The sequence below is a fragment of the Haliaeetus albicilla genome, chromosome 1 (genome assembly GCF_947461875.1).
Source record: "Haliaeetus albicilla chromosome 1, bHalAlb1.1, whole genome shotgun sequence".
NCBI classification, from domain to species: Eukaryota; Metazoa; Chordata; class Aves; order Accipitriformes; family Accipitridae; genus Haliaeetus; species Haliaeetus albicilla.
In genome coordinates, this window is record NC_091483.1 from 75,741,177 (window position 1) to 75,757,277 (window position 16,101).

General features: G+C 40.0%; 1 protein-coding gene across 4 annotated transcripts in view; it reads left to right on the forward strand.

Annotated features, from left to right (window-relative positions):
• MXD4 (MAX dimerization protein 4) overlaps positions 1-13,842 on the forward strand; it is a 39,863-nt gene extending 26,021 nt beyond the window's left edge. For 3 of the 4 annotated variants that reach the window (XM_069795224.1, XM_069795239.1, XM_069795231.1), the window contains exons 4-6: positions 6,718-6,832; positions 9,905-10,064; positions 11,053-13,842. In XM_069795224.1, the coding sequence (XP_069651325.1) occupies positions 6,718-6,832; positions 9,905-10,064; positions 11,053-11,201 (424 nt within the window). In that variant the 3' untranslated portion in view covers positions 11,202-13,842. Of the gene's footprint in view, positions 1-6,717; positions 6,833-9,904; positions 10,065-10,943 lie in introns of all 4 variants that reach the window. The other variant, XM_069795247.1, reaches the window with a different exon arrangement.
• The last annotated feature ends 2,259 nt before the right edge of the window (positions 13,843-16,101 follow it).

The following is a 16,101-nucleotide window of genomic DNA, read 5'->3' on the forward strand; positions in this document are numbered from 1 at the left end:
CCTGAGCTTCTGTGTTTGCTGACTCTCTTTAAAACTTGAGTGCTCCCTGTACACAGGTATTTGCATTTCATAAATAAAACTGTGAAGAGTCTTCCTGTAAAAACATGAGCGTTTTACAATGGCAGTTAGCTCACTTCTGTATTTTATGCTGAATTTCATGCCTGATAGGGAGATAAAATCACCTTTCTTTAGGGAGAAAACAAAACTATTAGTTCACCGGAGGGGTCTCTGACCCAGAGTTGTGGGCTCAACCCAGGCTGCTTTGGTTCACTATGTACCTGGAGAACATTTGACTCCAGAAGTGAATTTTTGGTGCAGAGATTCTTCTCTGACTTTATCCGATGTGTGTTATTAAGCTAGATTACATAGTCATTATGCAACAATGAAAAATTCAGTAACTGCTCTATATTTAAACCTTTGTGTATTAACTTCATTGCACAGCACCATGGCCAGGATAGGTTTGAATGTGGAAAAAAATGTGAAACATGAGAGAAGGAATCTGAAATGCTTCGGTAACTCTGTCCAATTTGTAATAATATGTCTTCTTCTAGATTCATTTCAAATAGGTTTATATTCTTGGAAGTGGGGGTCTTGTTTGTATTAAATTTGTACTGGATTTGCCTTGTGATAGGGTCTGAGGCTGTCTGGTTTTTGGACTGAAATGGTTAATGTACAGAAATGATGAATTTTTAATTTTTGCATCTATTTCAGTTATATCTGTTATTCTCACTAGTGCAACTTGTAATGATTGCATTTTCAATGTCATTTGAGTGTTTGATCTATAGTGTCCTTTTCTTTTCAGAACATCACCAAGCAAGTATATTTAGCAGTTGATTCGAGAGTATGTCAACCTCCTGTACACAGAGCTAGTTTACTAGACTAAATTTGGGACATCTGAAATATAGACACATGTTCAGCCACGCAAGCATTTTTAGCATTGAAGGAACTTGCAGAAAGCACAGTTAAGGCCTTCTTGTGAGGCAAGCATTGTTTTGGGCCCATACGTGCTTTGGTGATGCACTATGGTGTGAGAGGTACGGAGGCTGTGGGTGTTGAAACCAAGTTCTGCTGGAGCCAGCATGAAGGGAAATTCAGAGCATGCGGTATGGGAACATGGACATTTAGTGGCTTTTTGCCCATTTCCTAGCCTTCCAGATCCTTGCCACCCATCAGCTGGAGATGCTGCAGCTCTAAGGTGCCTCCCAGTGTGGCCAAGATAGCTCCATGTCTTTGACTGGGCAATCTGCTGGTAGGAGGGAGTGGGTGTGGACCAGACAGAGCTGTTCGGGGACTTCCCACAGGGTGACAAACTTTTCTGATAGAGTTGCTCCTTCCCTTCTACGGCCAGCTTTGGGTCAACAGAGAATGGGTACATGTGAGCGAGAGTCATTCTTCTAATTTGGGGAGGCTGTGGACTGAGACCTTGAGGATGTGCAAGGTGAACACTGTCATGAATTTGACTTCTCCCTAGTGAGTTTTATGCTCTTGCCCACAATTGTTTAGAAACAGATGAGCGTGGCCCCTTTGACACTTCCTACAAGTGGTCTCTGGCAGCGGGAGCTGTTGTTATGTCTTCAGGTGCAGCTTCAAGGAAATGCCTACCCCATGCTACCTACCATAAATGCATGGAAGGCTGTTGGCAGCTTTGTCTGCATGGGTTGCCCAACCAGCGTGGCAGGATTGACAAGCACACATTTCACACAAACAGGACGCTGTCACCCTGTATCATGAGCGTCCATGGCCATTTAATTTTGCCAAGGCCTGGCTAAGGCATGCCCTGCTGAGGAGTAAGCAGCTTGTTTTGGATGTGCACTTTGCCTTTCTAGCTGGCTTTGTGCAGATCAGTGGCCTCCAAATAAAGTCTCTAGATGTATACTTGAATGGTTTAGGAAACACACCTTTGCTGCTGTCAAAAAACTGCAACTACTTCCTGAACAACTGTCTGCTGTCTGACTAGCTGCAGGCCATTTCTGTCTGCTGTGCTGGACCTAAAAAAGCCCTGGAGAGCCCCTGTGGAAAAACCACAGGTGGGTCAGGTCACTCCACAAACCTACCAGTACCGTATCAATCAGACTGGCACAGGTTTAAGTCGCACAGTTGGGGGTGTTTTGCTGTTAAATGAATGGGCACAATCCTGTGAGTTGAATGCTACAGCTTTACAAGCAATCTTTGATTTATACATTCATAGAAATGTTGATTGGAGGGACCTCCGAATGTCGGTGGCTTTGTCTGGGTAAATATTGAAAAACCTCTAGGGACTGGACTTCTACAGCCTTTCTGGGCAACCTCTTCTGTACCACTGCCCTAGTAAAAAATTTGTTTTGTAATGTCCATCCTGAACCTCCCAATTCACAGCCATTGCCTCTTGTTATATTATTTGGCCTTACTGAGAAGTATTTTGTTCCCATTGCAACTATCCATCAAGTAGTTGTAGGAATATCTTGGAATTGTTGCAGTTTCCTTGGAATGAAGATTATCCGTGTGAACAATAAGCTTTTTTGTTTCTTTTTTTTTTCTCTGCATCTTAGTATTCCATTTCTTGATGTTATAAAATGGATTTGCATCTGGGATTTCATAGATATGGGGAAGGTTACTGGCCATTATTTAATAGACTCATTTAACACAATTTCAAAATTGGTTAGGGTGAAAGATCTTAATTTACTTTTGCATGGCAGCCTTTTCTGGAGAAGTGGTGAACCATAGCTCCTCTGGGCAGCATTGCTCCTGCCTTTTCATAGCTGAGCACTGGAGCAAACTGGAGTCTCTGAGGACTAGAGTCAGTGAGTGGTCTTCAAATGACTTCTGGTGGATGTCCTTGTACTACAGGGAAATTGTAAACAACACTGATTTGCTGCTTTGTCCCTCCAAGTTGTGGGGCTCCAGGGTTCATTTTGTTACCGGTTCTGAAATACCTGCCAATATTGCAAATCATGGCTTACATGGATTCAAAACCAGTTCAAGGCAATTCCAGCTGGTAGCTGTTGCATCAGTTGTCAGCAAGTTGCTTTTTCCTTTATGTGAACGTGATGAACCACCCAACTGCTCATGGACATGGCCACTGCTGTGGAACACTGACCAAGACTGTGGGCTTGGTAATTCATGTTTATTAAGCATTAGAAGAGCTATAATGCAGATTATAGGACCATGTTGTGAGCTCGCTTACAGAGAAACACTGAAGTCTTGAACATCTGAAACCCCTTTATTATCTGGCACAAAGGAAAATGTGGTAAATCAGAGACCGGTCACCCATGTACCTCTCTCCATGCATGGGGCTGTACCCAAAACGGAGAGCTGCAGGCTTTAAGATTCAGATTTTGGATAGTTGTTTTTTAGATCCTTACCTTCCCTGATAAATTCAGTACCAGTGATGAGGGCGATATTTCTGTGCATCCGCATGAGGTGAGAAAAGTGCTCGCTTCTGTAGGCACTGGTGTCCTGGCCTGACATCATGCTTTGAGTGGGCGAAGGTGTAACAGTTGGGTTTCGAAGCTGGCGCAGAGCATAACGACCCAACTTCAACCACATTTCGTACACAGACATCGTTACTCTGTTGCTCTGAGACCAGGCTGCTTTTTTTTTTTTTTTTTTTTTCTTCTTTTCTAGGTGGAATTTAAGGCATGAGCTGCAAAACACAAGGCAGCTCTGGCTGCGATTACCTCTGTAAGTGCCTTTCCCTCCTCCGGCGGTCACAGTCAGCCGAGGAACAGTGAAAGCTGTCAGATCCCTGCAGAAAAAGGGAGAAATTAGTGCTGGCAGAGTCTGTATGCGACAACTTATCTGCTGTGAAGTTTGAGTCCCTTGTTCCTGCTGGTGTGATCTGTTAACATAACATGCCTGAAATGTTTTCTTACGTTCTTACAGTTTTTTCTAAGATGCGCAAAATGAAAAACATGGGGATATTTACTCCAGTACCACAGGAATTGTGGTGGGATGGTTTTCTTTTTTTTACGTTCACAATCTATGCCATCGATTATGCTGTTGTGTTATAATATATGAATTAGCCATATAAACATGCCTGCATTTATGTAAAGATCTATGTAAAGCTTATGCTTTAAAACCTTTAATGGATTCATAGGTGCTGAGTAATTAAATGAAAGAAAAAGTCCCTTTTTTTAAAAAAAAGGTGAAGTTAGAGCAGGTCTTTTAACAAGTCTGTTTATTACATTTAGTGATATCAATTGATAGTGCTGAGAATGCCTTAAAGCATTTTTTTTAATATTTAGCTCTTTAATTCTTCTCATTGGTCAGTTAAAATACTCTTCTTAGCTTCAGTCCCGTGTCCTTCGTGACTCTTCTGTAATGTCCTGCTTTACCTGGTTGGCAGGTAACATAAAAAAATTAGTGCTTTAAAAAGACACACAGCTGTGCCCTCTGGATCTTGGTAATCGTCCCTTTAACTCACCAGTTAATGGTAAGGAAGTGCACTAAATTCTTACTTTCTCCCTGTTGTAAGCAGACTTTCTTCAAATAGTAATAAAGGCAGATAAGTTGAGTATGTAGTCTGGTTTCATTAACATTTTCCAGGATTAATATTAAGCAGATCTCAGATCAACAGTGCTGTATATGCCTTATCAGACTTTTAATTACTCTTAAGTATATTGATTGTTCCATTTCAATGTATTTAACTCTTTATTTACTACTTGGATACTATTCTTTGTCCTCTTTCTTGCTATATCCTCCTTTATCTTCAGTCCCAACTTTCTCGTCAGCTGTCTAAATGCAGTTGCATCCAAGTTGTGCTGAGTGACGCAGATGATTGCATGTGTGTTTAGAGGCCATTTAAAAACCCAAAAGATTATTTTAGTTTAGTCCCTGAAGAAAGTTTTTTTATTTAAAACACAAAACCAGCCAGGTAGTTGTTAGAGGTTACAGACACAGAAATAAAAATTTACTTGATTAGGATTTTCTGTATAAATACCAGTAGTCCCTAATTCTGGTATTTCACTGTTTTAAAGATCAATGTCCCAGTTGAAGTTAGCAGCCACAGGGGCACTCTGCGATCTGATGGGGCTACTTTTGTGAATACTTACCCTAGTCTTTGTTGCTGTTGTTTAAATAAAAGCATTTAGATGGTTAAGTTTAGAGCCTTGTGTTTAAAAACAAACCCCAGGCCAAAACAAAAAATCTGTCATCAGTTTTCTCTTGAGAATCGCATTTTCACCAATATTCCTTTTTCCCTAAGTGCCTTGAAGAAAGGATTAACAATTTTATAGAAATGCTCTTTGATTTCCTACCTTATACATTGCTGATTTAGAGGCAGCCAGAACTAAATGTGTGAGTGTGTAGTCATTACTGTACTGTATTTTAATTAGATTTTATTTTGCTTTGGGTTTTTTCCCCATTAATTCTCAGGTTGTTTTCACATTACACTAATCATTCCAATTACACTTGTGTAATTTGTCATTTGGTGGATATTAAATCCTCTTCAGCTGCTTTTCAAACACTGATGCTAAATTCTGGTTCTGAACTGATCGTTCAAAAGAAAGTTCATTCTTGACCAGAAGCATTACATTTCCTGCAAAGTTTGTTTCCTTCATGCAGCATCGAATAGATTTGAAAAAGATGATTATTCATCTCACACTTCTGATCCGCTTCACTTATTATTACTGCTTTGTGCGGGATGTTGGCATGCTCCAGGTCATCGCTTTGTTCTATCTGTAACAGGCTGGCAGAAAGGAAAATATTAGAGATGTTGCTCATGTCAGTGCTTCTGCATCCATTTGTGTCTCGTTGCAAAACTGTATGGATTTCTGTTGAAGAATTGTGCATTAAAACCAGGAGAGATTTTCTTTTGGATTTAACTGTAGAAACACACTCACACACTGTTCTTTGGTTTGCCACTGCCTTGTTTTGGATAGTTGAAGTAACTGTTTCATGGACTATTGTATTGCCAGCTTCTTTCTCAAAAACAGACAAAGTTTGGAAACCAAGTATCTGTAGAAATACCACTTTGTTTATCCTCTTTTTACTGATAGATTTAATGTCATTAGTACAGGAGAGATTGTTGAGAGCAGCAGTAGTGATACTTGCAAAGGACTAGCAGAGAAGGCAGGACCCAGTGTGGCTGGAAGTATTTTCTCTTGTGTGTTTATAGTAAAGGTTGTCCTGGCTGTACAGTGAGAGGAGGAATGTCTCCTTCTCGGAGGGACTGTGGGTCAGTAGGTGGCAGGAGAAGCGGCATCAGGACCTCCTGGTTACAATATATTGATAAACCACGGCTGGAAGCAGCTCTGAGCTGTGCAGAGCTGCATGGGTGCTCTTGCCTTGTGTAGCAGGAGCATGTCCTATCATATCAGGCAGGGCTAATGGGGGAGAGGGGAATCTGCTCCCTCCCACAGTTCCACCTCTGCCTGCAAAAATCACTGGGTTGGAGTGAAGTCCCAGTTTTTTCTTCCTTACCCAGCCATAGTTTCAGTGTGCAGCCATGCCTGGATTTGTCAGATCTCTGAGCGTACCCCCCCTTCATTAAGATGGGACTACCCAGACTGAGCAAACTGCTTTGAAATATAGGTATGAAACGAATATCTGAATGTGCCAAGCAGTGTTACTGCATTTCAAGTGACCTTTCAGTCTGAAACTTTGCCAAAGGGAGGGGAAAGGAAGCCACCGTTGAATCGAGTTCTGCACAGAGATCCTGCAAACAGATGGTGTTTGCATATAGGATATGCTGTTCGTGTGCAACTTTACTACAAAGCTCTTCACTTTTAATAATTTCAGGCGGGCTAAACTCCGGCTATATTTGGAACAGCTAAAACAGCTTGTGCCTCTCGGGCCGGACAGCACCAGACACACCACTCTAAGTCTGTTGAAAAGAGCTAAGATGCATATCAAGGTAAAAAAATTCATCCATATTTTTATTTTTTTTAAAGCAGAATCTTCCAGAATGTGTATCCATAGAGAGGAAACTAATTTTCACACAAAATCCATATCCGTATGTCCGATCTTCTGGATATATTGGCCTTTATTAGTTGCAATGATTTCAGTCACAGTATCAAGGTTTTGTGTTTTGCAATTTACCCTGCAGTCTCAGATATATGAAACGGTGATTTTGTGATTTCTGCTTAGTTACTAATGGTTTACATTGTATTTAAAAAAAACCCAAACATAAATGTATGTATCAAAGCTGTTCTTTGATTAATATATATATTTTTTAAGGACCGAGCAAAGCAGCATTGTACTGCATTGATTTCGATGTAAAAAGCCAGATGCATTCGTGATCAAAAAAACTAATGGAGTCAAAGGGCTTCCAGCTACTAGTAAGCCTTATCCCCATCCCACATCTTGATGACCAGATCCTGGAGCATTTGACAATCATTTAAAAGAAACCAAAAATGAAATGCAATCTCCTGTGAGTTGCCGCTCTTCTTGCATGTTTCATGGGTGTAACAAATTTAGAACAAAAAACAACTCAAAATCTCACCTGTGATCCAGCAGCAGTGCAGGTTATACTTTTGCACAGGTAATTCAAAGGGAATTATTCTTCAGGCCTCCTCTCTCCAAAGACACTTTCACTCCCATTTTCATTGTTGTAAGTTTCAGGGAAATGGGGTTATATGCCGAAATATGACAAACGGGTATTCAATTGTAAAAGTTAAAGAACAGGCTTCTGCTGCTGTGTCCAGGACTGTAATTACTCATCTGGCATTTTTTCAGTGTTATAGGGAAACAGGTCAAGAAAAGTGTCAGGAGAGGTTGAACACTGCCAGCAATCTTGGAATATTTTGGAGAACAGCCTGCTGTTTTACACCATTAAGATTCACTGCAGTTGCAGAAATCAGTGTAATTCATATGAAGAATTAAAGATTAATTTAAGCAAAACCTTTCTTGTGAACAAGTTTACTGAGCTACTTCCTCAGCTCTTACAAGCACATTTACTCCAGCTGGGCAACCCCTGTTTTTACCATTTGAGATTTTGGCCTCTTGTTTATAATTCAGGCTAACATGCGTGAAAGGCACTGCATGTGGCTTTTGTCTTTGGTTGCCCCCTTATCATGGGCTTATGCATACAAATTGAAAAACTGTTTCTACAAGTGGCAAGTGGGAGAGATTAGCCATGTAGTTACCATTTCAGCTGCTGATAAAAAAAATGAGGAACAGATTCTTTCCCAAGTCCATCGTGCATGGTACCAAGTACTCATTTTCTGAAAACTGAAACTGAAGTTTAACTGTCTTTTTAAGATTTTAACTGAACCTACCCTAACTGGGTTGCCACTTAATTGCTCCCCTTCGTCAGGGTAGCTACCTCCCTGCTGCACTGCCAGAGCATGCCAATGCCTGTCTGCCATTTCTAATACAGTCATTAGTTTTGAACTTTTCACACACACACACCCCCACCCCCAATATATTGAAACTTGCCTTGAAAGATTGGGTGGTTTTGAGTCTCCTGGATATGAATCACTGAGTTCATGCCTAAAATAGTTGTTAAGAGTTTGGGATTGCAGCCAGGAAAATACAGGAAAAGGAAATCTGATCAATTGGGCACATTTGGTTTCTTGTGTACATGGATGTACCAATCCCTTTTCTTATTATAACATTGTGTATCCACGTATGATGCATAGCTACGTAGAGTATTGCCTGGGAGGGAGCTTAACACGAGGCTGCAGAAGTTAGATTTCATTCAGCCAGGAAACTGCCCAATTCAATAGTGTGAATTATTTTTTCAGAGATAAATACTTTTGCTTTCAGGCTTGCATTGGAACAGCAAAAGCTCTGAAATCATTTTGCTTGTGGTTTGCTGTGCACTGTCCCACCCTGCTCTCCTCAGCAAACAAAACATAGGTTCATTCAGATGGTAGGGAGGAGTTGTCAGCAGCTGTATTCACTCCCTGCACATCTCCTAAATCTCAGTGGTTGTGTAAACACAGCTCACAGAGAAATTTGGCATTTCTTATCAGTGCTTTTATTGCTACAACCTGTAATTTACTTCATCAGTTAGATCATTTTTTAAAATAATATAAGATGTTTTGATTTGTGTGTCCTTCCTGCTTTTGATCCCACCATACTTGTTACGCTTTCTTCCCTAATTATACAGTCAATTCTTTCAAATGGCTATCAGTGATTTGGAAAAGGGTTCAGTTGAAATCTTAAAACATATTATTTCTGTTACTGCATTTGGACCAACAGTGCTGCACATTTTACCAGGTGTGAAGTATTATTTTTATTCCCCAAACCAATACCTTCTTTTATTCAAGCAGAGGGGAGATTTTAGGTAGATGTGTGGAAGGATCCTTTCACAGGCTGTTTGCTGAGAAGTTTTGGATTAATACCACTGATTTTGTAGGAGGTTATCACAGAATTATCCTATTTGCTCTGCAGAAGTTCAAGGGAAAAAAAAAAAGCAAGAATAAAGAAAATTGTTAGTAAATTCCTCCTACTATATATAATTAATACTGCTTATTGTTAATGAAGCTTTTTAAACGCTGAAAATTTCCATGGCCTGCGGTAGCATTTAGGAGGCTCGCAGTGGTTCCTTTATGGTGATAAGTCTCTTATTTCACCTAAAAAGGCATTACATTCTGACTGAAACCTGAGCTGCGCTCTAGTTATCAAAGATGATGCCAGTTTTGCCTCACAAAATGATTTAAATATTCCCCACAACCAAGGCAACAATAATTCGGTCTTAGCTGAGGAACGTCTGCTAGTGGCAAGAGAGTCTCTGAGGGATTTCCAACTCCATATCCATGTATCTTATTGTGAAACAAATTCAGCTCTGGCCTAGCCTGCTTAAATTGTACTGACCTCTGTAGAATGGTAACAAATATTAAAATTTTAAATTTAACTTTAATTTTAAATTAATTATAATATTTAAATTGCTTTAAAATTACTGTTTAGGAGAAGATCTAAAGTTACTTATATTTTAACATGAGTAAAAACTGTCAGTTTACTATCTTTCTCTCTGTTTAAGAAATTGGAAGAACAGGACCGAAAAGCTCTAAATATTAAAGAACAATTACAGCGGGAACACCGCTACCTCAAACGCAGATTGGAGCAGCTATCCGTGCAGGGCATGGAGCGTATCCGCACTGACAGTATGGGATCAACAATATCCACTGACTCTGAACAAGGTAATTGAACGAGGGCTTCCCAAAGGGAGCTGGAGGAGCAGGAAGGAAAAGGGAAGTAGGGAGGCAAGAAAACATTATTTAGAACTAAAATCAAGCTTTCAACAAAACCCAGACAAAACTGTTCCATTATGCAATTTGCAGAAGAAAAAACTACTGCATCTTTTTTACATTATTTGAAAAACATTCTTTTTTTTCTAATCAGTTTTGAAGCTATTAATACTGCGTGTATTTTTAAAGCTATTTATACTGCATGTGTTTTTGCCAGTTTTTTAAACAATTGGCATCTAATGTTCTGAATTTTTAGTGTAATTATTGGGAAGGCTGGCATAATATTTTCTTCTTGGAAAAAAAGATCTTATTGGTCTTAATTCATTTGTGTGAATAAATTAATTCCACATCATTTATTGTGAAATTTTAAAATATTTTCTGTGTAACGATCACCAAGTGTTCTCTACATTTGGTTCTCATTTAAGACAGAGCTCTTCAAGCTGCCTGTCACCATTTCTTATTTTCTCATTTGAAGTTTTTCTGTGCCCGAACACTTGCACAGGCTGACTTTTTCAGTGCGTATGGGAGATGAGTTGTCGGTCACAGTGCAGTTACCGGTGGACAGATGGCTACACCACGGTCACTGCTAGCCGACACCTGTATAGGTTGGAATTACCATGAACGGTGCTGCAGTATTATGGCCTTTGAGGGTTGGGTTTTTTTTAAAATCAGTGTCTATGCACAGGTTGGAACAGTTCTGGGACAGCATTTGGTATTGATGTCATGCAGTATATTTATGTGGATGAGGACAGAAGGGATTTTAATTCTCAGGTGGACAAGATGATCCTTTCCTCAGGAATTACTGTTCCAGTTCTTTGTTTTTAATTACAGAAAATGAAGTCTGATTCAGGTTTCACCTGAACGTTGGTTGACACTGGCCCATGATTACTTGCTACAACCGCTGCCTTTCTGAAAATGTGCCTTCTTATGTTTTCTTTAGAAGTAGACATTGAAGGAATGGAGTTTACTCCAGGTGAAATGGACAGTATTGGAAGTGCCAGTGATGCTGAAGACCACTACAGTTTGCAAAGCGGTTCGAGTGACGGAGGTTACACACATTCCCGCAGACTGAATGCCAGGCTCTCATAGTGCCTGAGTTACCTGTTCAACTCAGGACCATCTGACTGAAGCACTTATATATGAATATTCCAGAGGTGTCAACTGCCACTCTTCCGGGAAACCCCAACCACAGTACTCTGACATGGAGGTTTCTTACCCACGGTTCCCTGCACTGTAACCACAATATTAGATATTGTAAATCATGGGTTTGCTGCAGAGAACTGTGGTTAGGTACAGTTGTGACTTAAAGCTAGCTTGATGTAGCCATACTGCAAATTAAAGAAAATAAATAATGTCATTCCATTCAAGAAGTATTAAATTCAAACTGTTGGAAGCATGGCGTAAGGGAGTTTGACAGTTATTTTGATTTTGCAGAAACCATTTTCAAACATGGAGGAATAAATGGAATCTACAATGTGTTAGTGATTCAGAGATACAAAAGCCTAAAACTACTTTTTGTGGTATTTTTTCATGAAAAAAAAACCCCAAACATTTTGAACGCTGTGTAGCGGGCTCTGTAGAGTAAATTCTTTCAGCAGTCTTTGTTTGGGTGAAGCAGGCAGATAAATCTTCAAATCTCAGATGATCTTTAGAAAAGGTCGTATTTAAAAGTCACTACTGTACTTCAAAATGGGGGAAAAGCCAGCTCTAATAATGACTTCATGTGGGATGATCTCAACTTTCTTTTGCTTTTTTGTATTCAATATCCAACCAGCAGCAAATCATTCTATCCATGTTAATGGGAGTAGTAGAAAGCAACACTGCAATTTTAACCTGTTATCGTGGAATGGATGACATTTGAAGCATTTCAGTGGTTTTTTGGGTTGTTTTTTTTCATTTCTTTGTCTGAAGAATACAGAACACAAGTGATCCAGTTTGTGATAGTTAATCTTTCCTTGCAAGGAAATGAAATCTCTGTTTGCTTGTATTTTTTTTCTTTTCTTCTATTTACACATGTCAATACATTTTTTTATGGAAGGCATGGCTTAAAATTACAGTATTCAGCTAGAAGATAATTAATTTTTTTTTCTTTTGCACACTATAATTGCATTTTCTATTCTTAAAAAAGTGCAAAAAAATTAAAATGTATGCTGTAAAACAGCAAAGTTTATTTAGTATTCATCAAGCTGTTCAGAACATATTTACCCAAATTGTAGCAATACTATGAAGGTGTATTTTAATACAACTTCTGCTTAGTGAAGTCATTAGAGCTTGGCTTGCCGGGTAAGAAAAAAATGGACCAGTCTTTGCATTATCTGTTTAAAGAAGGTCTTTTAAAAAAAAAGAAGAAAAAAAAAAAGAAAAAAAGAAAAAAAAAGCTATAAACACTTTTAGGGAAGTGATTTTAGCAAGTGTAGTCTATATTTCCTGTAAGAGATTTTGTATTATATTTTCCTAAATGTTCTCATTTACTTGTATAGGGAGGGGAATGGTACAGACCCAGACCAGAGTCTCAGGGACTCTTCACCTTTGTCATATTGTGCCTTGGTGACCATTTATGTATGCCTCTCCTTTTCACTGTTTAAAGGACAACTAAGCTTTGTTTCAAGACCCTCTGTTTGAATGGTCAGTTGTCCACCTTCTTATGGATGAAGCAGAGAGGTGTATTTATATCTTCACCCTCTCACAACTGATTCAGTGTGGCTTTAAGTAAAATCATAAAATTAGGTTTTGGTGCGAGGGTTAATTGTCTTTGTATAAGCCCTCCCTTGGATTCTTCAGCACCCGAATCTATATTTTGTTAGCTTATAAAGTCAGGGTCTCTGTGAGACCAGTGCTCAGTGGCTAGGGAAACACAAACGTACTGTGTAAGGCTATGGGATGTCCAAGTGTGGTGCCATTTTTAGCATTCAGATACAAGACCTCATGACAGACTGACCATAATGATCAAAAACAAAGATTCAGTTGTTCTTTCAACATCTGACATATGTGTCCTCCCTTTGGCTTTTACAACACGGAGTAGAAATACGAATACATTTTGTGGCAGCTTACAGATCCTTGTTTGCACTCTCGCTTACTGCTTGGAACTTGCCAACAAGGAAAACATATATGTTTAATTTACATAACCTAATGGACGGCCACCCCTACTTTGGCTCTGGGGGGGGGCCTAAGGTTATAAACTCTGGCAGCTGAATAAGAAAACAATTAACCTTTTCTGTGATGCAGGTTTTGGTATTACGTTCTATACACCTTGCATATTACTAAAATCCTCATTGTTGGGGAAAGCACACAGCAATATACTCATTGTGTGTAGCTGACAAGCAGCAGAAATTACTAGCTCCTTTGGTGCATATGTAACTAATTTCCAAATCATGGAAAAAAAAAAAAAGAGTTTACTTTAACACACGACTGTTAACAGGAAAAAAAAAAAGGCTAGTATATTGTTGCTGTTCATTTATTATATAATGAACACATTCATGAATTGTAAAGTGTTTCCTTTCATGACAAGCAGCTCTTGCACAGAACCTCCTAATGAAAAGAGATTTGAAACTTAAAGAAGGAAAAACGAGATTTTAAATTGAACCTTATTGTACCTTAGGTCGACCTGAAATTTTCCTTTTAAAGATGAATGTGCTAACTTAATGAGTTCTTCCACGCTGGGTATCCATGGCTTTGTAGATCTTATATTTTCAATAAAAATTACTCGAATAATCTTGAGTGGAAATTAAAAGGGTTTATTTGTTTTTACTTTTTCAGTTATTACAGCTGGGGGCTATTATGCCGGTAAAGAAAAATGACACCACGCTGCCTGTTGTCATTCTCCCTCAAGTGCAGCCCAATTTTAAGGTGCTGTTTTCAGGCGCAGCCCCCTTTCCCGCAGCTCGGACAGGATCAGCCTGGTTGAAGGCAATGGCACGACGGCATCAAGTGTCGGGTTTGGCGGCCGGTTTGGGTGGCCGCCTGCCCCCCGAGCAGTGCTGCGGTCCAGCCCTGCCCCGCCGACCCACGGTGACAGTGGGGGCTCTGGCATTCCTGTAGGGACGTGATTCACCTGCTACCGAGCAGCCAGCGCGGCGCTACCTGTGCCCATAGCACATTGGGATGCAAACAGCGTTCTACTTTTATTAATTTTTTTAAGCTGGGTATTTCTGCGTGTGCTTCGTGAGCGTGCATGCATGCATGCGTCCGTGCGCGCGCGCACAACTGTATCTGTAAGCACAACGTGACTGCAAAAAGCATACTGCTTGCTGTGAGATTAAATACTGCCGCCGCCTTGGCAGCTCTGCCGTTTTGTGTCGTGACCGTGCTTCTGTCAGGTGAGGAGATACTAGTGCTCAGTTTATCTGCTTTCTCTGCAGTTACCACATAGGAAAAGAAGGAGTAGAGGCAAGATTACAGGGCTGCTAGGTCTCTTCCTCTGTGGAAACGGCTCTGGAGAGATGAAGTCATCGAGAAGTTCTTTTTATGGAGACGTAGAGGTTTGGCCTGTTTCCTGGTGGGAGAAGAAAGGAAGGGCTTTCCCTTGCAGCACACAAGTGTCGGGAGGATACACGCCCCTTCGTTGCTCCTGGGTTAGCTCTTCCTCTGGCTCCGTCAGTGTACTCTGTCATCACAGGAGTGAGGCATAAAAAAACAGCCTAAAATTGTTAGCTTTTCCTGCAGTTTCTCCACTGCAACTGGGAGGATGAATTCTCCTTCATGCCTGTCCTCTCTCTGCCCAACTTGTACCCCCCCCCAGGCCCATTGCAAGCCGACTTATTTATCTTCTGAAAAGAGCAGGGTTTGGCCAGTAGAAACTCTACAACACATTGCTACCCAGAGACCGGATCTTGTATTGTCTTGTGCAAAGACCAAACTTCGTTCAGAGTGAGTTTTATCAGATTAAAGCAGAAATAAAAAGGCTCCCCCCAAATCCATGAGAAAGTCAGTTTTTCATCTGGTGTTTATAGATCAGTTTCTATCCTAATTTCTTAGTGTAAGATTTGGGGTGGAAAAAAAAGAATTAAAATCTAATACAAGTTGCACCTAACTTAAAGATATTAAGACTTTTTCTGACCTGAAATGGTGTTATTTTTCATGACATGGATGAGTATGGGTTCAGCTGTAGCACACACAGCCTAACATCATTTTGTATTAAAGACAAAAGTTACTTCTATTGACCTACAAACAAATTACTGTGACAAATACCAGTATTCTGAGCATCTGGCTGTACGGTCTGTATAACCCATTTCAGTGGGTGAACTTAAATGCCCAGAGAGCTGGGAAACAGAAAGAGGTGAAGTTGCGTGTGTGTAAGCTCTGCCTGCAGACCTGCTCCTGTTCCGAGCCCCGGAGCTTGTTTAGCCGCAGGATGTACTTCTGCTTTTCTTGGAGGTATTTACAGCAGTCTCTGCTACACTGACAAGTGATTATTTCACCATTTTACCAACTTTATAGCAGGCTGGTAATTAGCGGTGAAATTTTTCATCCTTGCAGATCAGCCTGGTGGAAAAGAAACACATTTTTTAAAAGAACCACATCATCACAGCTTTTAATCAAGTAATATTAATTTTATCCACCTCATTTTATGATGGTGTTGATAAAGGAATGTCTGCAAAACAGATTACTCTTTCAGAAAGCCATTAATTTTTTTTTAACTATTAGAGGCCATTGGTCATGTGTGGTAAGAGCCAGTAACAGTGTTGATATTTAATCCACTAACTTGCACTTGCCAAAATTAGTGGAAGGAGAATTGAATCCCTCTAGATGCTCTTTAAGGAAGAGCTGTACTCCATGCAAATACTAATGGGGCAAACACATCAGAAATTAATTTCACCAGCGATGAAAATGAGCCAATTTGCTTAAGTGACTGACTAAACGCACTGTTGTTAATCTGTAGCTGCAAAAGAAACATCCAAGTGTGTTGCATAACTACCTAGAATGAAAATGAAGGCTATATATGAAACGGAAAAGACCAGAAACCATTCGGTCACCTTGGCAGTTCTTTCTA